This window comes from Mugil cephalus, chromosome 7, assembly GCF_022458985.1.
Source record: "Mugil cephalus isolate CIBA_MC_2020 chromosome 7, CIBA_Mcephalus_1.1, whole genome shotgun sequence".
NCBI classification, from domain to species: domain Eukaryota; kingdom Metazoa; phylum Chordata; class Actinopteri; order Mugiliformes; family Mugilidae; genus Mugil; species Mugil cephalus.
Genome location: NC_061776.1, coordinates 18,058,647 through 18,079,590, shown reverse-complemented (window position 1 = coordinate 18,079,590; position 20,944 = coordinate 18,058,647). Strand labels below are relative to the sequence as shown.

The 20,944-nt window shown below is 41.7% G+C and overlaps 3 protein-coding genes across 10 annotated transcripts in view; 2 read left to right on the top strand and 1 right to left on the bottom strand.

The window, feature by feature from the left end:
* Window positions 1–512: 512 nt before the first annotated feature.
* tm6sf2a (transmembrane 6 superfamily member 2a) lies at window positions 513–4,656 on the bottom strand. The gene is made up of 10 exons (XM_047590516.1): window positions 4,207–4,656; window positions 3,335–3,438; window positions 3,151–3,248; window positions 2,969–3,072; window positions 2,803–2,885; window positions 2,589–2,713; window positions 1,828–1,929; window positions 1,660–1,752; window positions 1,457–1,576; window positions 513–1,378 (listed from the first exon to the last, which is right to left on the bottom strand). Exons 1-10 carry the CDS (start codon window positions 4,296–4,298, stop codon window positions 1,169–1,171), a joined length of 1,131 nt encoding a protein of 376 aa, XP_047446472.1. The 5' UTR covers window positions 4,299–4,656; the 3' UTR covers window positions 513–1,168.
* Window positions 4,657–5,299: 643 nt separating this feature from the next.
* Window positions 5,300–9,751, top strand: LOC125011349 (small integral membrane protein 44-like). 8 transcript variants are annotated; one of them, XR_007113169.1, is made up of 4 exons: window positions 5,300–5,890; window positions 6,588–6,673; window positions 8,133–8,172; window positions 9,018–9,164. XR_007113169.1 is itself a non-coding variant. In XM_047590517.1 (4 exons), the coding sequence occupies exons 3-4, from the start codon at window positions 7,666–7,668 to the stop codon at window positions 9,314–9,316; spliced, it is 570 nt and encodes a 189-aa protein (XP_047446473.1). In that variant the 5' UTR covers window positions 5,320–5,890; window positions 6,588–6,673; window positions 7,530–7,665; the 3' UTR covers window positions 9,317–9,751. The 8 variants fall into 8 exon arrangements, 3 of the variants coding, with proteins under 3 accessions (XP_047446473.1, XP_047446475.1, XP_047446474.1); XM_047590517.1 differs by lacking the exon at window positions 8,133–8,172 and adding an exon at window positions 7,530–7,936 and having other exon boundaries at window positions 5,320–5,890; window positions 9,018–9,751; XR_007113170.1 differs by lacking the exon at window positions 5,300–5,890 and adding an exon at window positions 5,993–6,481.
* A 7,083-nt stretch (window positions 9,752–16,834) lies between these two features.
* The window catches only part of LOC125010557 (myomegalin-like), a 40,059-nt gene continuing 35,949 nt past the window's right edge, over window positions 16,835–20,944 (top strand). Inside the window, exons 1-3 of the mRNA XM_047589286.1 lie at window positions 16,835–16,993; window positions 18,456–18,502; window positions 18,597–18,664. Coding sequence (XP_047445242.1) covers window positions 16,944–16,993; window positions 18,456–18,502; window positions 18,597–18,664 — 165 coding nt within the window. The 5' untranslated portion in view covers window positions 16,835–16,943. The remainder of the gene's footprint in view (window positions 16,994–18,455; window positions 18,503–18,596; window positions 18,665–20,944) is intronic.

The following is a 20,944-nucleotide window of genomic DNA, read 5'->3' as shown; positions in this document are numbered from 1 at the left end:
TCTTAGTGTAAAGGTAGCATTTCATACACACAGTGACTAATGTGTCAGCCATGGTAGCTAGGGTGCTGTACACAATTCATGTGAGGAAAGGAAATGAAATACACTCCAGCAGCCAAGACAATAGCGTGCGCAAACCAGGGTGTCACGTGACCATTTGTGCGCCTGTTGAATGTGACAGCTCACCTAAATCCAGGGTTCACCTCTTATCAGCCTGACAGTTGCAGCAGAGCTAACTGGGCCACCAGTACACTGCACTGCACATAGGGCACAATGACATCACCAGCTGGCAAATGTATTGACATCCTAGTAGACGACAGCGTAACCAGTAAAACACTTGGGGTCGTGGTTCAATGCGTATTTGTTTACGTCACATGTGTTTACATGAAAAAGACTATTTTGGTAATTGAAAATAAAAATAAAAACTGCTGTCATCCATTCTATTCTGCGTCCTATCCTGTCCCTGTCTTTTATAGAACAAAATTAAGCAAAAATGCAAAAAAACTCCACTTTAGGCTTTATAGGATGCACATCTTTATTTTGTGACATTAGAAAACCTAGTGACATGAAGACTCACCAAATATGTTACACAGTATCCGTCTTCAAGGTGACAAATCGTCAGCTTGAGTAAATCGCACCCCTCTTCAACAACTCTAAAGCTACTACGTGGATCCCCTTAATACACTCACAGTTTCTAAAGACTGAAGGCAGCGATGTTGTTGTCTGAGCCGGTCAATTTTAGATCATTACAAACACAGAGCTGTGTAGCTTTGGTTTGGGTTTCTATATAAAAATGAGCGTAATGATGATTCTCCATTGGTGCATTGCTGGCCTGTGTGATTCAGGTCTTAGTGTCTAATTTTGGGAAGACACCAACTGTTTATCTGCATGAGTCACCTGAAAGCTGTGTGATCTGATCACAGTCCTCACCTCTAGTAACTGGCTTCTTATCAGGGTCCAACAGTCCATGCGGGGCGTGCTGTGTGAAGGTGACTATTTTAAACAGTTGAGTCTGACAGCAATGTTTTTTAAGGCTTCTTTAAGACTTCCTCCGGGCTTTAAAGTCGTAAAAAATTGTGTTTTTAATGCAGTTTGCGTCCCAAAGAAAGCCCCCAGAAAACATTTGTCACAGCCAGGAGTATTCCTTGGCAGTCCGTGCCTGGTGTGGGGTTTACTTTTGCTTCTTCTCTTTGTCGGCCTGTCCCTCAGGAACGGGTTTCATAAAATAAGCGGGGTTTGTGTGGCAGCGCAGGGCCAGCAGAGCCGGTGCAGCGGCCAGCAACACGTTGAGGGTGATAACAGGCCACCGTTTGTCTGCTGGTACTCGGTACGTGAATGGAGTGCGGGAGTGCATAGATGCCCCAATATGACACCACTGGGTCTGGAGAAAAGAAGAGGTTTCACGTTCTGCTTTTTCAAGGAATATTAATTCAAGCAGAAGCACAATAACCACGGTTACCTGAGCCATGGCCCCAGCAAAGAAGATGGTCCAGTCCAACATCCAGCTGCATCCGGGTCTTGTCAGACCATAGATGAAGAGAGTCAGGAGGGGCAGAGCGTAGAACAAATACACCAGCATCTGGATGAATTGTGCACAGAAAATCCAGTTTTAAAGACAAACACACAGTTTATCTGGTTTAACTCATTCTTCTATGGACTGACCATGACCCTGGGAAATCCGGACGGGTCTTTAAGATACGGCTCGTACTGATAGATGTAAGTGAAGCAGGTGTCCAGAGGACAGTCCAGCACCACCTTGGAGCACAACGGGAGAGAAGTTAACGAACGTCACATGGCTGAAACCAATCGGTCTCATGCTGTATCACTTACAAAGCCTCTGAAAACAGAGAAGGCCATGGCTCCCAGCAACAGAAGCGACAGAAGCAGATCAACAGGTCGAAACAGCAGGCTCTTCTTCTGCTCCGCGGCAATCTGCTCAACACAGAAACACTCTCAACTAACTGATTAAAGCAAGATCCTTTCATTTAGAAGTCTTCTCACTAATATACTGGTACCGGAAAACATTCAAGATATAAAGCGGTGTGGGCCCTGATGACTCTGAGACTCAGAGGGGATCAGAGAGTGTCCTGGGTGACACGGATCTTTGTGGCTCGTCAGATTTTATTTTATTTTATTTTATTTATTTAACTGATTATTCAGTGTGTTCTGGTATCTTATGTTTCCTAGTCTCCTTGAAAACAAACTTTATTATTCGACGTGTTTATTTACAAAATCTGCCAACATATATTGGGTTAACACATTATAACTATTCTCAAATATTGTCCTTTACTGATGTCATATTAAAAAAAACTGCATCATAGGACATTTGTATAAATTATTTGAGCAGTGGTTTCCTACCTGGCCGTTTGAATCTACATAAGGGGTCATGACTTTAGGCAAGTTTCACCAGTCTTCTTCTTCTTTAGCTTAGCTGTACTTTGTCTCTAGAAATATTTAACTTCATTTACAGAATTAACATCTTTTTGATTTAGTATAGGAGTATAGGAGTTTAGGAGTTTAGGAGTGCATACTGACGGCAGGGTTGATACTCAGTGGATATACACGCACAAGTCTGAAACACTGAAATTTACCTTGTCTGCCGTGATGACGGGCATCACTCTGGGTCTGCTGAAGAGCAGGGACGCTGCCCAGAAAGGCACCACAAAAAAAGGGATGTTCCTCCAAAAGGCCGGTCGAATGTTAGAGCCATACTTACCTAAACAAAACGAGAACATCTTCAGTAAACGTAGGCATAAATAGCACTGCTGATCTGACCACATAGATGTTCCTGTGGGCACCTCTCACCAATGAACACTCCTGGGATAAGAACAATCTGATGGGCGATGGAGGAGCCTGTCCACAGCAGACACATGCTGCGATAGGACTTCCTACGCGGGCAGAGAATCAACAGGATTCATCCAGTGTCTCACTGAACGCAGAGCTGACAGGTTGTGTTGTTACCACAGCTTACCCAGTGAACATGGAGCGGATGATAGCGAGGAAGAGGATGTAATGAACCACACCCTCCCAGTAAGACATCATCACTGCATAGGCAGTGCTTAGATGAGGCTCTCCCTGAAGAGACAAAGCATCAACATAACTTCTACTTTTGACACGTAAACTTCTAATAAAACAAAATAATGTTTTTCATACCATCTTTACGTAGAAGTCCATGAAGCCAGAGATGAACCCATCCTGCTCTAAAGCATTGGTCAAGCCCACCATGCAAGTGAAGGAAAACTCTGCGAAGACTGGACAGTGGACACACAGATGCACATTGAACGCCCCACCTTCATTTTTTTTACTCATTTACACTGAGGTGTTTGTCTGGTGGTACCGTAGAATAAAGGGTCCACTTTTGTCTTGTGTCGCACAGTGAGGGGGAGGAGGAGGAGGACAGATCCCAGGATGACGACTCCCATTCCCAGGATAGGAAGAGGCCTGAGGAGGCACAGTGATGGTCAGTTTTTCTGTGTAACCCGACAAGTCTCTTCATTTTGAAATGAGGCGAAACAAATCAATACGTTTATTGGAATCCGTTCTAACAGTTGACCAATTTTGGTTTTGACTTGAGAAATGGTGGATATCAGTTGCTCAACTCTGATGATTGGAACTAAGGTTCAGAAAAAACAAGATACTTATTTTAAGATTCATAAAATAAAATGCCAAACTAAAATAATAATTCAGAAAATAATTAACTAAAATTACTTAAACTGAAAATAATTCTTCTATTCATATTTTATCGATTTCCTCACCTTTATACTTCTGAAACTGATTAGAATGATTTAAAATTGCAGTTTTATTATTATTTTTGTCATTATTATTATTACTGATTCCAAACTGCTCATGTCTCCTTCTAGGCCTCCCCTCTCTCATTAAGACATCAGGTGGTTGGTTTTCCACACAGGAAGACTGTCCCAGAGCCCAAACATTCAGTAAAGATGGACCCTTCCCATCAGTGATACCCATCGTGACACTATACAAGCCAGTGAATTTACCTTTCCAGGGTTTATAAAATTTACCTTCAATTCCCCTTTCAGCTGAGTTCAGGTTATCTCAGGATAAACAAGCCCCCATTAAACCCCCTTCTTTTTTCCCTCCAGGCTGCGGGCCGCTTCATAAGCCTATTAATATCAGGGACTTTGCCGCGTCATGCCTCCCTCCCGCAGGCCACAATGAGATTGAATTAATTAAAGTGCAGACACTTACTCGTGAAGCGCGGGGATGTTATTCATTGTGTACAAAACTCCGGGAGCCACGAGCGAGAGGAGAAACACGCTCACTTCCGCAGGCGGCCTCATTCTTGCAGACGTGTTGTTTTGACCCTGTTTTTTAAAAAACCCGTCCAGATATGAATGTCCCCAGCTAAACACGTTTACTGGCCACGAAGCGAGGCATGTCAAAGGCCGGTGCCCTCTCCGCCGCAAACGAAGGAAGGAGATGATTTAAAGGAGTGCCACCCGTTGCCTTTTGATCAGTGATGAAGCAACGTCGCTGCTCCAGCGCAGCTGCTGTCGAGTAGGTCTCAAAGTTCAACTCAGGAGACGTGTCCAATGAGCGAAATTTTTAACGGGAGGGTATTTCATAATTCATATTACACACCGCTGAATCGTGCGTCATGCGCGAATTACGCACATTTTAGCTGCATTTTAGTGTACACATCAATTCTCTTATATGACTTCCACTTTTTTTTTTTTTTTATTCCAGCTATAGGCTGTATACCTACTGTCAATCAGAGTCAAAGCTATGTTTGTGCAGGCTGCCACCTGGTGGAGGCATCTTTACCGTGGCAGTAACCTCTTTGCCGAAAGGCTTTTGCAAGACTGAGCTTCCTGTATTTTTGCTCTGTAATATCATTCAATTTGAGGATTTCTGCTGCACAAGATGAGTCTGTGATGACAGAAGGTAATCAAAATCTCGGTCATACCGCACATGTTGTCTAGGCGAGTGCTGTCTAGGTTCTGGTGGCCCCCGGGGTTCATTTAAGGAGCCATCTGTGCTGTTTGGTGCAAGATTAAGAACTCCTCCATAAGATGCCCTCCAGTCTTGATTACAACTTGGATTATATCTAAGAGAGAACATTAAGTTCAGAACAATGATTATGTTTGTTTGTTTGTTTGTTTCAGTCAGGGTGTTGTTTGAAACCTTTCATCACTGTTATATTTCTTGCACAGTTTCTGCAAAATAGTGACTCGTATTCTCTTCTTTCCACTTGTTGTGGAAAACGTACATTACGCAAGAACATCTTGAGGATGATCAACATTTGTAAAGCAGGCCTGCATTTAATGCAACCTTATCTCCTGTAACAAAGCTGCTGAAGCGGATTATGCTGCTGTTGCCACAGAAACTTAGCGACCAGTGGAAAGAGAGAGTGCAGAGGGGTGGGAAGTCCACGCAGAGAAAAGCCCAGGAGCTGATGCTATAGAGGTGCAGACAACCCTTTGCCCCCACAGCCGACACAGGATTCTTTAGGTGACTTCGATTTTTTTTTTAGAGTCCGTCCAGTCTGCCAACATGCTGCATCCTTTAATTATCGGCATTATGACCGTAAACACATCTCTAACCGTTGTCTATTGGACCTTCATCCTGGGCGATGCCTACCTCAAGTGGTTGTCGGAGCCAGAAGACAAACCCAAAAAGGTGGTCACACCAGCCTGAGGGAGCTGTAAATAACATGGATCTACCTGACGAAGTGACTGGGTGTTGTTGTTATTTTGCTTAGAAGTAGTCTGCAAGTGCAGCTTGTAGTGCTTTTTGTGGAATCAAGTTGGCAATTGTCTGCTTCCCTTATTTTTGTTTGCCCTGAGAAGACTTGGAAACCTTTTGTAAACTTCAGAACTATACTGGACCGAATGAATCCTGCAAGTAAATGAGAAAGACATCATTATTCCAGGTAAAATGATCTAAAATGTACTCTGAATGATGATGTTTTTTATGAAATGTATTCTAGTTGTCCTTGTTGCTGACACTGTGAATCCGCGGCTCAAACTGCACCACCCCTCAGAGGGAAACTGCTGTTCAGGTGATGCTAAATGATCTCCGTCTCCTGTCTGGGTATCTGCTGACGCTGTAGAAAAGGTGTGTTGGTGACAGTGGTGTGTGCCAACCAAATCCTGTCGAGGATTACCGAAGAACACCTTAACACTGACAGACGCATCCGGAGACACATTCAGAGACCTCACGCTGTCTCTCATTAGTCTCCTTCACCTGAAGGCTTGATTTCCATCCATCCCCATTATGACTTTCTACTGCGGCCTCCACCCAGTCTCTTGGTTCATTCTCTTTATGAATATCGGCATCACTATTATGGAGTGGCAGTTTCTCATGACTCAGTTTTTCAAGGTTACTGATCCACCGAAAGAGGATGAGCCCAAACCATAGCAGGAGTCGTCTCTATGTCCGAAGATGCGCCAAGAAGAATTCAAAGGGTTAAAAAGAAATTTTTGGATCCTCACTTGCCCAGTTGTAGAGAAAAACAATAATGGTTGGGATTTTCATTTGCTGTTTTACTGGAAGAGCCCATACGGTAACAGTTTTGTTTACTTTATTTTAACCTTCTTCTGTGTCTTTGTGTTTTTTTTTTTCCCCAGAGCTGTGTCTATAGAATTCATACCAGTTTGGAAGTAATTTCATTCACAAGGCAAAGAAAAGAGCTGAGGATCAGTCTCAATAACAGGTAAGATATTTTATCCCTAATACCACACTCCAGTATCTAGAAAAAAAATCAGATTTGTTACTTTTCACCTTTCACGTTTTCTCATCTGTTTTGAGTCCTTCCTAACAAGCATTTGATCATGCACCTTTTTTCTCTACCAATGAGAATATTTACTGTTTTTTAATATATATATATATATATATATATATATATATCACCATCTGCTCTGTTATGAAGCAACAAATGAGCCGTGAAAATATTGTGTCATATCGCATTGATTTCAGATTCAGACCTGCTCTGCCTAAGATGATTTTAAAGTCCAGAGTATTGAAGCGGTGCTGTTTAAATCCGAGGAAAAGTGGGTTCTCTGTAATTTATGCATCATATGCAGCGTGGTCACCGATGACCATAAGCCTCTTTGGCATATTGCCACCCACCTCTTCTCATATCTCTAATCCCTACAGATACAAAGCTGATATTGCTTTGTGACAGACTCAATCCTATTAACTCCGTCTGTCCTATATTCACTTCTCCGTCTTACACTACACCTCCTGGAAATTTGACCGAGGACCCCTTTGACAAGACTGGAAGGTGGAATGCTGGGATTTAGGTCTAGACAATAGATTAGGAGAACTGGCACACCTAGTATACAGCGCCATCACTTGTCTGGTGAGCTACATTTTTGTCACCGAGAGCTGTCTCTGCCGACGGAAAATGCTGTCATTTCTAAACCATCTCCACTCTTCCATCCGTCACTCAATCCTGCCACCCTCCCATGATTCAGAGGTTGTTCAAGATCTAATGCTCAGTCCCTCTCCCCCCCCCCCCTCCTCCTCCTCTCTGGTGCACCTATTTCACCTATTTTCCAAATATTCAGAGCGCAGTGGGGGAGCTCGGATCGGCACCAAGACAGTAAATCTGTCACCACCTAAAGACACAGCCCCAGGGCTTCACCACATCCACAGAATCACATAAAGAGCTTCATAAACCAACTCCACCAAAGCTGCCAAACTATGAACCGACAACCAACCGCGTCCCTGAATGCCCCAGCGGGAGCTCTGCTTTTGAATGCCACACAGCTGGCGTTTGAGCACCGACAGCTCCTGCAGTTGTCGAGGCGGAAGGAGGAGGAGGCCTATTTTGTGGACTACATACCCCCAGCAAGAGATGCTATAACTCTGCCGCGCAATGTAGTCTACATCCTAGTAGGGGTGGTGCTGGTTATAGTGGCCACTTACGCCATAGTGGGACACCTCATTAAAGACCTGATGCATGACCTGGCAGGTAACCCCAGGCAGGAACGTCCCTAAAGTGACGTCCTCTCTTTAACCTGCCACTGTGTCCGTTCCACTGTCCGTGTCTGTGGTGCCTTCTGTCCCAAAGCCTATCTAATACCCAACGTGTTTTGTCCCTTTTTCCCCTCTCGACCGACTGCGTTGCTCAACGGCGGCTTCCTTTATTTTTTGTGGTTTACGTACAGAAGATAACCTTCCCAGTGGTGTCTTTGTTATCAAATTAAGGTGAATGAGGAATCTTGAGCAAATGATTGGTGCTTAAATAACAACTTAAAGGGGCACTCTGGCAATTTAGCACTGCGCTAGCGCCGCACCTAGCTTGAAAGAGACGCATGAATTAATAATGATACAGCAGCCCTTCCAAAGTCCTGTCCTGGTCCCAGTTATTAAAAAAGTAAGCTTATTGAAATTCTGCTTTCAGGCTTAATAAAATCTCAAAAAAGTAGTCTTTGTTCAAAAGAAACTTCAATGGAGTCATCATAAACATAATCAGAGATGGAGAAATTTCCCCTGCTTTACATGTTTGCACTTACTTATTATGCTATTTAAAAAAAAAATGAAAAAGAAAATAGAATTGACATCTTAAAAAGAAGAGAAAGTAAAAAGATTTACAGCAAAGTAATCCCTTGCTGGATATTCTGTGTTGTTCTGTTCACTCCTAATACCCTAAATTATGATGTGTAGTAACATTTGGAGCACTAGTAATCCGGATTTGGTAATCTTGTAAAGTTTGTATCTGGACCAGGGTGATTCAGTCCAGTGATGCTTCGGAAAATTGGCACAAAGGACGAATAAATTACGATCCAGATTAAACTTTATGAGCAACTGGGCCCTGATATTTAGCCACTGGTACTGGTCGACCTCTCAAACCACTGGACGTTGTTCGAGTTCAACTTCTTTCAATTTCTATGCCACAGTTGAAACAGCATTTGCTTTGCTGAAAATCTGCAGCATTGTTCATCCCATAACAACCTGAGCAAATTTAAAAATTGGCAGATTGCCCCTTTAAAACACACTGAGAGGTCACATTGAATGATTTCATTTACCCACATTATCATTTTCCCTCACAGACTGGATTCTTGGGCCCAAACCAACAGAGGATGATTCAGAAGCAGGGGAAGCAGAAATAGAGGAAGAACGGCGGCTGAGCTCTGCCAGTAAGCTGAGGGAGGAAGACACCTTGAGGATGCAGGAAGAAAAGGACGGACTGCTGCCCGGTTTCCACCAGGGAGATGGAGGCTGTCGCTGTCCATCTACCCCTCCACCGATGAGAAGCTCCATTACTTCATCATTCCCCAGAGAAAAAAGAATATCTGTGCATAGCGTGACCTTTGCTTGCCCCATCGCCCCTTATGTCACTTCCCTCTGAGCTGTCATCACTTTGTCAAAGCAGATCTCTTTTTTTTTGTCGCAAATAGTCATGCATCAGCTAAGCTATGTTTGTTTTATGTAAAAAATAAACAAATGTTATAGCTATAGTTTGTATTTATTTGAGAAGAAAATGCTTTGTTTTTATTACTTATTAACAGGGATCCATATTATCAGTCCTTCAACTATTCCGCACTATATAAATGTTTTTCCAGTTTCTCATGCAATAAAATGTAAGTGAATTATGGAAAAAGATGCAAATGTGCTCATATTCTTGTACGTTTCTGAGCAGTGAGGCCGTCTTAGTCATCGCCCCCCCTCTCCCCCCACCATGTTGCTGTAATGCGTTTCTGAGGATAAGATACATACGTCACTTTTCCTGTTCTGGTGTTGGACTTAACTTCTCTCCAGTAAACAACTCGATAATATAAGTGTGCTGTTGTGTCCTGTCTGCTTTCATTAATCCATCTTACCTTCCTCTAATACCTGGTTGTGTCATGATGACCTTATTTGTAAATGCGAGGGATTATGGTACATCGGCCATCTTAAATACTGTTCAGTAATGATGCAGGCACAAGGTAGATAGATAGATAGATAGATAGATAGATAGATAGATAGATAGATAGATAGATAGGCAGGCAGACAGATAGATAGGCAGGCAGACAGATAGATAGACAGGCAGACAGACAGACGGATAGATAGATAGATAGATAGATAGATAGATAGATAGATAGATAGATAGATAGATAGATAGATAGATAGATAGATAGATAGATAGATAGACAGACAGACAGACAGACAGGTAGACACGTAGATAGACAGACAGACAGGTGAACACTTCATTAAGAACCTGTACCTGAGTCATTCTTCTGACCTTGAGTAGGCCACCTCAAGCCGCTGCAGCTAATCTAGTTTCCATCTGCGTAGCACCACAGACAGACATACAGACAGACAGCAAGATGAGGAGTGTGCACAGGGAAACAAAATGAAACACTCTTCAAGGTGAGATGCAGACATACTTCTATTTTAAACCTTTGTTGCGTGTTATAGCATTTATCTAGAAGAGTGTAAACCAAGGCGAATTGCTTGTTTGCTTGATGTAAAAGTTTGTATCCGTGCACAGTACGTTCTAGATGCAGCTGTTTGGCACCTGATTGATTTCAAAGATGGGGAATGCAGTATTTTCTTTTTTATATTTTTGTATTTTGCGTAGAGCCCTGAGCGAGATTTAATCATCGTGCTGGCTACTTAACAAAGAGATGACACTGAGATATTAAGCAGACTCGCTGGCCGACACCAGAGACTGCATGGCTACGACGGAGGTACCACTGGACAACTTTAACATCCGTCACAGGGAAGAAGATGGCACGGTGTTCTTTGAGACCTACATCCCCCCTTCTAGGGATGCTATCTACATGCCTACATATGTCCTCTACCTGCTCATAGCGGCCTTCATCGTGCTGTCTGTTCTTTATGCCATCATCGGTCACCTCATCAAAGACCTCGTCCATGACTTTTCAGGTTTGTACTTGCATCTTCTTAAAACTAGAATAATTGTACCAGAGGATGTTAAATACTGCTCCTGGCAACACTTTTTCACTTTTTCTCCTCTTTTCTCTCCCCAGACTGGCTGCTTGGAAAGCAGCCCGAGGAGGTGGTGGTGAACTATTGTGAGGCCAAGGATAAGTTCATGGCAGACTGGTCCCCAGAAACCTCCCCTGAACTGGAGGCAATGGCCCGTGCAGAGGAGAACAAGCTAGTTGACAGGGACTTCATGAAAGCTCCTGCCATCTGGATCATCTCTACAGAACCACGAGGGGCCAAGTCTGGACCTAGGGTGGTGTTCGGGAAGAGGACTTAGTTGATTGGAGAGTGAGGAAAATAAATGTAGAAGATGGAATAATATTAGATTTGCTGTTGCTTCAGGCCTCCTTTATGTGATGTGATTGTCTGAATACTGAGTGAGATGTGAAGAGAGTGACTGTAATGAAACATTAGTGTGTATAACTGAAATGTTTTATTGTGAGCAGTGGCAGAGCTCTAGCTACCAAGGCTAAATGCTTGAGTGGGTTTATGAGGACATCTAGTGTCTGTTGCAGCCATTGCAGCTGTGTATTAACAGAAAAGGCAAATGTCAGATAAAATTAAAAGTGTAAGAAAACTACACAAAACCAACACAGTATGAACACTCCTTAAGTAATTGGTTTACAGGTTTAAATGGTTTTACTTTTCCTGCTAAGAAGCAATGTAACATTATTTATGATGCGCATGTTAAGATGAAGACACAATTTTTCCTACACTGAGCTCCAAAGCACTAAGAAATAAGGTGTGAATTTTTCAAAGTCACCTTTTTAAATGGTAAATGGTAAATCTAAATATTAAATTTAGACTTAACATTTACACTTAGATTTAACATTTAGTAAAGTGATAAAACAGTGACTTTGAAAAATTCACACCTTATTTGTTTAGTGTTTTGGTGCTAAATGGCCCATATCAAAATGCCACAAAGGTGAGATGATTTCAATTTTAAACTCATTTATTGCACTTGATTATTTTGAAAAAAAATAAAATAAAAATAATAAAGACTATCATAAATCACTTTATATGGATATTCTTTGCAATATACAGTAGCCTATGTACCATTTGTAAATCCTGAGGTCACTCTGTGGCAGTGTTGACCTCATGTCTACAGATTTGATTTTCTATTTCTATCAGCAGACTAAATAATTCTCCCAAATTAGTTTCAAATTAAATAATGTGCATGTCATTTTAATGAATATCGTGTGCAAACACAGATAGACATCGACATCATCTGTAATCATTTTATACCCAAATGCCCTGTACTTCAAATGTTATTAAAATAGTCTAAAGCAGGTTTAATTAATTATTTATTTATTTTTTGTTAATAACTAAAAATGGTGGCACCAGCATAAAGATTGACCCGGAACAGAGACAATATACGGTAGAGTGGTCGTCCAATAACCAAAAGGTTGGCGGTTCAATTCCACCCTATCCCTAGTCTGTCCGTTGTGCTCCCTGGTGTATGATTGCGTGTGAGTGATGTTGGTGTTGGTCGGAGAGGCTGTAGGTGCACATTGGCAGCCACGTTTCCGTCAGCCTGCCCCAGGGCAGCTGTGACTACTGAGGTAGTTCACCACCACCAGGATGACCTTTGGTAACCCTCCGGCAGACATGGTGATACTGATCTAATATCAGAGGGCGTGTTTCTCCGATACACACATAAGGTAGGCAGAGGGGGCATGACTGACTGACAGGGTATTGATCCAATCATGACCCCGCCATTCTCAGCCTGCGCTCATACTGGGTAATGTTTAATATTAATTTTATATTTATATTAAAACTGAAAACACGAAATCAACCACAGTCGAGTCATTCAAGTCATCACGTCTCAAGTCAAGTCAAGTCCCGAGTCTTTAACTTCCAAGTTCAAGTCAAGTCTCAAGTGTTTCATATTTTGTCAATTCAAGTCTAAAGTCATCAAAACAGCAGCTCGAGTCGACTCGAGTCCAAGTCACAATGACTCGAGTCCCCATCTCTGGTATTTTCAGTCCATTGATATCCCAAACCGGTAAAGAAACATCGCTAGACCTTTTCCATAAATAGCGACCTCATTTTAAAATGCAGAGAAATACATCATTTCAGCCAATAAAGTTAAGGCTGTGCTAGTCCGAACTCAATCCCAACCAGTGGATGAGCGATGCCAGTCGGAAGAGGACAAGTCACGCCTTATGCAACAGACCTATGCCAATTGGGACATGGAAAGACAACAGTGGCACCAAGAAAAGTCTCTTGAGAAGAAAGGACAATACTTTTTTTTACGAACACGGGCAGAGGACTTGAAAAGACTGCTCATTCGTGAAAGGGACCAGGCAAAACAGGAGGTGAAAGTTGAAACATGAAAACATGAAAATGACAGCTGAGCTGGTTCAAGTACACCACCAGCTAGATCATGAAAGACACCAATGGGAAGGAGACAGGTCCCTTCTCCTGGCAGAGCACTTAGAGGCATCATCCAAATTGAAGGCCTCTCTAAAGCAGGCCCAGGAGGAACTGATTCAGGAAAGAGACAATTGGCAATGGGAAAAGGCCGACCTCCTGAAATCAATAGACAACTCGGAGAACTCCCTACAGAAACAAGCTGAAGAGGGACAAAGATACACTAATGAGCTGATGAACAGAATTCTCAATTTAGAACAGCTGTTAGATGAGGCACAAAGGAAACCCAAAAAGAAGTCGGTCAAGAAAAGATACCTTCAATTATTTAGAAAAACTGGAGGGACCCAACCCGATCCGTCCTTTAGTCAACCAGTGGATTCATTAACCTCTATTCCTGACACTACCTAGACCCCTTAACACCAACCTGTTGACGGTCTCACCACCTAGCCGGCCTCAAGCAGATGCCCCCCCAAATAGAGCTTGGTTCTGCTCAAGGTTTCTTCCCATGCAAAGGAAGTTGTTCATTGCCACCATCTCCTTAGCGCTTGCTCTGGGGATTTCAGATGCTGGGTTATGTACAACATCTTAACATCTATGCTAGTCTGAACTCAATCCCAACTAATGGATGAGCTATGCCAGTGGGAAGAGGACACGTCATGCCTTATGCAACAGATCTATGCCAATTGGGACATGGAAAGACAATGGTGGCACCAGGAAAGGTCTCAAATCCTGCAGTCTCTTGAGAACCTAGAGGATGTCATGATGCAGCAAGCGAAGGAGAAAGGACAATAAGGCAGAGAACATGAACAGACTAATCATTTGTGAAAGGGACCAGGCAAAACAGGAGGTGAATATTCTTTCTGCAGAACATCAGGAAAAGGAGAAACTGCATACGAGTTCATCCATAAGAATTACCCAACTGGAAGCAGACCTCGTAGACAAACAAAGCAAGATTAAGGAGGCCAAGACTTGTCTGGCATTTCAGATAGAGGACAACATGAAAATGAAGGCTGAGCTGGTTCAAATACACAGCCAGCTAGATCATGAAAGACACCAATGGGAAGAAAACGGGTCCCTATTTCTGGCAGAGCACTTAGAGGCAACATCCAAGTTGAAGGCTTCCCTAAAGTGAAATCAATAGACGACTTAGAGAACTCCCCACAGAAATAAACTGAAGAGGGACAAAGATACACTAATGAGTTGATGAACAGAAATCTCAATTTAGAACAGCTGTTAGATGAGGCACAAAGGAAACCCAAAAAGAAGTCGGTCAAGAAAAGATTCCTTCAATTTATTTAAAAAAACTGGAGGGACCAAACCACATTGTAACATTGAAATAATGATCAATGCCTGCCCCCATCTGGCTAAACGGTGTAATAGTAAATATGTTCAGGTTTGTCTTGAATCCTTTATGGTGTAAAAGTCTTATATTTTAGACTCTTTATTCACCAGAATGTGTTTTTGACCACAAAGGCCAAAGAAGATTAATTTACTGCTGTATTTTTGTGAATGTGGCACAAATACAGTTTCTCCGTAATAGTTTTTATCTTCAGTGTTGCAGTATGGCAAAGTGTTTGTACTCCCAGTGAAGTTGGAAAGCTGTTAAATTCAAAAATAATATGACTCTGGATTGCAAATGTCTCTCTGTGCATCATTTTCCAAACAAGATAGATGTGTCAAAATATGGGGAGCAGTTTGTAAATTGTAATTTTTTCCTACATTTAACTCCAAAACACTAAAAAATAAGGTGTGGATTTTTCAAACTCACTTAAAAAAAATAAATAAATAAAATAAAATAACATTTACTAAATTTTAAATGTAAATGTTAAATCTAAATGTAAATGTTAAATGTAAATGGTATATCTAAAAGTAAAATTAAATGTTAAATCTAAATGTTAAAGGTAAAATTTATTTAAGATGGAAAAGATGTAGTGAATATTTTTTGTCCAGGTGTACAAGTCACTCATAGTAGGCTACATATATATGAGGATAATGTATAATATGTAGAGAAGTATGACACGGAGATATGAACAGAATTTTAATTTACTATTAACACAGAAACAACATGTAAAATATAGACACACGTTCACTAGAGGACAGCTTGTAATTCTCACTGTTTGTTAAGCAATTCATGCAAATTGAGTCAAACAACACAACTCACAACTCGTCATCTATATAAGAGATGCATACACAGTTATGAACTTATTAGAATAAATGGGTCTGTGGCTTTCCTGGAAAAGTCCCACATTCGACACATTTGCAGTTGCAGTAGCAGGAGATGGTTTAGTTGTTGGATTTGGATGTACACCTTGCTTTCAGTTTACATTACCTGAGAAGAATTTCTAAATTAGACATTTTTATTCTGAAGTGAGAACTATTTAAACCACATAAAATAGATTTGCACATAACTGCCCTCATCTTTTCAGGTCTAAACCTAAATCTGACCTTAAATTGTTCATCCATGTAAAATAAAATGTCTCACCATTCATATGCTGTGTAACTGCACATATCTAGATACAGGCATAGAAAGAGAGTCATACAGATGCAACACAACACATACAAACATGGCTAATCTAAGTGTGTCCTACCATCTTAAATCACTACTCTTAACTTTGTACTATACACATGACAAACGCGGACCCAGGGGAGGGCGCTGTGGTAAATAAATAAATAAAAATGTACCTGTACACTGTATGCTGACATGTTAATACTCTAACAGAAGCACAGATGTGAATGCAGTAATCCTCAAAGTAGCATCAAATGAGATCTTTTTACACTTAACTCAAATGAACCTGACATTTGTGCTACTTTGTTGCGTACACACACATTATTAGCCTTCATTATAAATGATCATTTGTCCAACAGAGCTGACGGAGAACTAACTCAGCTCCTCCCAGGCTGTTTCTGTTATTAGACCTTCACTTTGGTTGCTTCTAACAAGATTACCAAAGCTTCATCCGTCTTCTTCCTGCTGCTTCTGACTGCTAAAACAAACAGTGACCTAATCTTATTAACTCTGTCCCCCCCTTTCTCTGTCAGTCTTTTCACACAACCCCCCAATACACTTATCTTTAACAAAGAGACAGAGAGATAGATGATAGATATTATTTGCATCCGGTAAGAGGAGTGAGATGTAAATAAGTGCAGTATTTAATTAATTGTTATGGTCCTTGCATTTGCGTTTTGATTTGACTTGACACTGTTTATGTGAAATCCTGCTACAAATAATTCAATTAAATAAATTATATCAATCAATAAAAAAAAGAAAAAAATCCAGTCAGATTTCCAGTTCACTATTAGCCTGTGTATTCAACATCTAATGATGTGAAGAGGAAGGTTGCAGCAGATCACCGTGCTTTGTTTTAAAATAACTATTTCTATTGAAATCAAGTATCTAAAGATGATTGTTACGTGTGAAGCCTGGTCTTGCTGCTTGGTCAGCAGGGGCTCTGCTTTCTCTATGGGATGGGGGCTCGGTCACATCCTTTTCATTTTCAGGGCGCTCATCCTCACACGCCCCCTCCAAACCTGAGCGGTGCGCGATGCCTCGACCGCCGCAGATAACATGTTCCGGTGCGGTTGCAGTCGGATGTCTCTCAAACAGCGAGTAATGGAGGGGTGCTTTGGAGGTTTTCCGGCATGGATGCCCGTTGACTGAAGCGATAGCCTTTATGGATTGGAGCTCATCACCGCCGGAGCAAATCTGGGGAGATCCAGAAAGGTGAGGCGGCATTCGTAGTAGATTGTGTGCGGGGAGGGGGGGAGCGCAGCGCTCAATGGACATTTTAACGCAGCGCAACACATAAAATCCTTTCTTTAGGCAAAATAGATCACTCATTTATGTCAGAAGTGGAGGATATCCGTAATACGTGTCTTCGCCCGTACGGGGGTCGTACATCCTCCCGTGGAAGAAAGGCCATTTCCCCCCCACACACAATACAAGGCTGTGCATCACATAGCTACAGTAGCCATCTGCATGCTTTATGGATCGGTGGATAAAGCTACTGAGGCCACATTTTAACTGTGACTGTCGTTTGTCTCCACATTTTCCACAGTAGGCCCACTTTGGTAAATGGTGCTCTGATGAATATAGGCTTTGTGCAGAATGTGAGGGGTTTATTTTGACCTACTTTTCTGAAACGAACAGAGTGATGCAGTGCTGTTCAAAAGGCCCACAATTATTAAATTCGGTAATAGGGCTGTGACATTATGGTCTAGAAGTGATAATTATAATTAAATTCATCCAAGGGCATAATAAAACCCTTATCTCAGAGCACTAAAACGTTTTTTTCTTTTTTTTCTTTTTTGTTTTTTGACAACCGCTCTTTGCTATTTACAGTCACTTCAACTGATTCAGAGTTGCAGCGGCCTCACACAAAATGATACAAATTCTCCACGCAGTGTGTGTCATCGTACGTGGATGCCTGCATCTCAAAGGCCTCCCACATACAGGGACAGATCATCACACTGGTGTTAGGAAAAGAGTGGTGAAATGTGATTGTGTGGCCCTGCCCACCACAATAATCCACACTATTTACCCACCTGGTCAACTTTTAAAACCTCTGGCATGCAGCAGCTGTCTTTACATTTTCTGACACAGCAGCTGTCAGAGGAATTTAACATGCAGGCATTGACTGGAGTGGGCAGTATAGTCACCACAGATGCAGTGATGGGCAAATGGTGCTACTGTGTGTATACAGTATTTGTGTGTGGCAGCCTCATTTTATTCTAATGTTATTCTGCTTATTGTATTTGCCAATTCCTTTGCGTGAATCATTCAGCTCATGTTTGCCTGGGCGCTAATCTGGTGGTTGCCACCCCCATTTTTAGGAAGCATAAAGCCAGGAAGAGAGGTTCAGCTGAACTTTGACCCTCAGTAGCTCCTCCCAACACCTCATATCTCTCCAGCTGAGACTCCCCCAAAAACCCCCATTCCCACTCCTACAGAGGTGCAAATTAGATTTGCGGTGAAAAGGGCTTTCGTGGCTTTTTATTGCATAGGGGGGCCTGTTGTTTTTCTGACAAAGGAAGGTTGTCAGATGTTTACTTTGTGTGTGATGTTCAGGCCACCATAAATGCTGGAATGAGTATACTGCTGTAGGTTTATTTTGACTGCATGGATTTATTTACACCCCATTTCACATTGTCTGTGTGTTGCTGAATGTGCTTTATTTTGCTCATAGTACTGTAGAGGAGGACTCTTCATCCAAGAACACAGGTCACATGACAGGTATGTAGTTTTAGCCTTATTAGTCCTGTTGAAAACCTCATACAATTCCAGTTTGCAGTGATTTTCTTCTAACGTACCCTTTCTTCCTGTTAAGATTTGTGCAGTGATGAAACAGACAACTCTCTTCCTCTTCAGCTTCACACACTCAAGCAATTTGAACAGGTGAGATTCTGTTATTTTTAGCCGTCACACAGCTTGTTGTGACCCCCTTTTTTTTCAAGGTGATGGACAATGGTGTGTTTGAATCAAGTGCTATACAGTGCCATCTTGTGGCTCCGTGTTTCACTACATAAAAATGTGATCGAATCACAGTGCTGATGAAATCAGGAAGCTAACAAACCATCTGGAGTTCCTTACATACTGAACAGAAAAAGGAGAACACCTGCTGCTGAGAAAACACCCAGAACCCTCCTGGTATTTTAAATACGCCTCTGGCTTCTGCGTGGCCTAGTTTAGGTGTTCACTGCTGCCCTATTCATAGGTACAGTATAAGTCACAATTCTGTAAAAAAAAAAAAAAAAAAAAAAAAAAAGAAGAAAAAAAAGTATTAAATATTCAGTTTAATGTTTAGAAGTAGGGTGTTGTTGTGAGCGGGCATAATATCCCTGATGGAAGTTTTAATCCCATGGAGCTTTTATGCTAAAGCGCGCTGAAACATGACTCTGATTACCTGGTTCTCATGAATCTCTCAAATAAAAATTGAAAAATTCTCATTTAATGAAATGAGAAAAGAAATGAAAAATATGAAATTTGGTTGGGTTTGGCTCTAAATTATGAAGACATGCATGCAGTACATACATGTATATTCCATCATTCAGTACAGGTTTCTGGTTAAATGTTGATTAATTGAGTTGAATGACTGAAAGCAGGTTTTAGTTAGTTTAGTTATTATTGCTAATTGTGTGGACAACAGTGCAAAAACTAGATGCCTTGACGGGCACAGGAAGAGATTAAATTTCTCAATTGTCTCTGTGGACAGTTGAGGGGATCAAGTATCTGTGGATCATCCCACAGATACTTGATCAGTTTGGGATCTAGTGAATTTGTGCTGTTTTTCATGTTTTTTTGTTTTTTTTTTAGTTGTTCTTAAAATATTTTTGTGTGTGTGTGCCTGTGCCATTAGAGGGTGGGTTGTCTGGTCCAGCCTAGGTGGGTGGTACTTGCATAAGTAACATCCACAAGAATGTCAGGTCCAGCAGAACATTGAATTATCACAAGATAGTCGATGTTATTCACTTCTCCTGTCAGTGGTTTTAATGTTGTGGCTGATCGGTGTATATAACCAGTATGCAGTGTGTTTGATTGGGCTTAGTGGCACTGATAGACGTAACACTTGTCCTGTCACATGAGTGTTATTGATGCTCTTATTGAACTCAGGGTAAGAAAGCAGCAAATGAGTGTATTTCCAAATAAATGATTGTTGTCACAGTGCATGATATCAAGCACGATGATGTGGTCCTGTCAGTCAGCAGGTCAGCAGCTGTCACATGCATTCCTCACTTTGTTATCTCTAGTGACTTCTGGCCTTAGAGAGAAAAAAAAAATATGAAAATATGTTCACTGTATATTGTTTATTTGCAGTGTGTCCGATATCACTGGGAATTTACGATCTTTTTAATCCTGTTGACTAAACCATGGATGATTATCCTCCGAAATAGAAACACACCTGAACACAGTGAAACAGCTGGAGGAGCTGCTGAGCCACGTTAAAACAGGACACGTGACCAACCAGTCACGAAAGCAGAAGTTAGCTCCAGAAAGAGAGCGCCCCGAGTCACTTGCACGCCTCCCACATTTTGGATGTGTCGTTTTGACGGCCTGACGTAAACACATCAGAACACGCACATATTTGCTTTGAACAGGAGCCGACCGTGTGTGTAAAAACGCACACGCCATGATGTCATCCCTCATGTTAAGTAGAGACTCAGCTTGGCGCCTGGCCTATCTTTACTCTGAATTATTTAGCAACAGCACGTAATGTGACACTATAATGGGCGCGCTCACTGAATGCACCAAGAACTAAGAATGTCATAACTGTTGTGTCCGAGTGTCTTTATTGTGCAGGCTCTGCTCTGCTCGTGATTTTGTGTTAGACGGGATGGTTAGGATTTGCAAAGCCCCTGTTCTTTTTTTTTCTCACTGGCCAATTCACTTCTTTCAGTTCTCTGAGGGACGTTCAGGGATTCTCCACTCCGTGAGATTCAGGACACTTCCCTATTAATAGCCATGCTGCTCCTTGGTCTCCTGTTTCTTCTTTCACTTCACTTGTGTGTTCTGCTTCCATCCACCTATTTAGCCCACTTTCTCCGTGCTGGTTGGCCTTTATCAGGGCCAATTTAACCATTTAGCTTTGGTAAATTAATGGATGTGAGTGGGCATGCATTAGCATTCCCATTATTATCATTTTAAGAAAAACTGTAGTGCAAAAAAGAAAAGAATCAG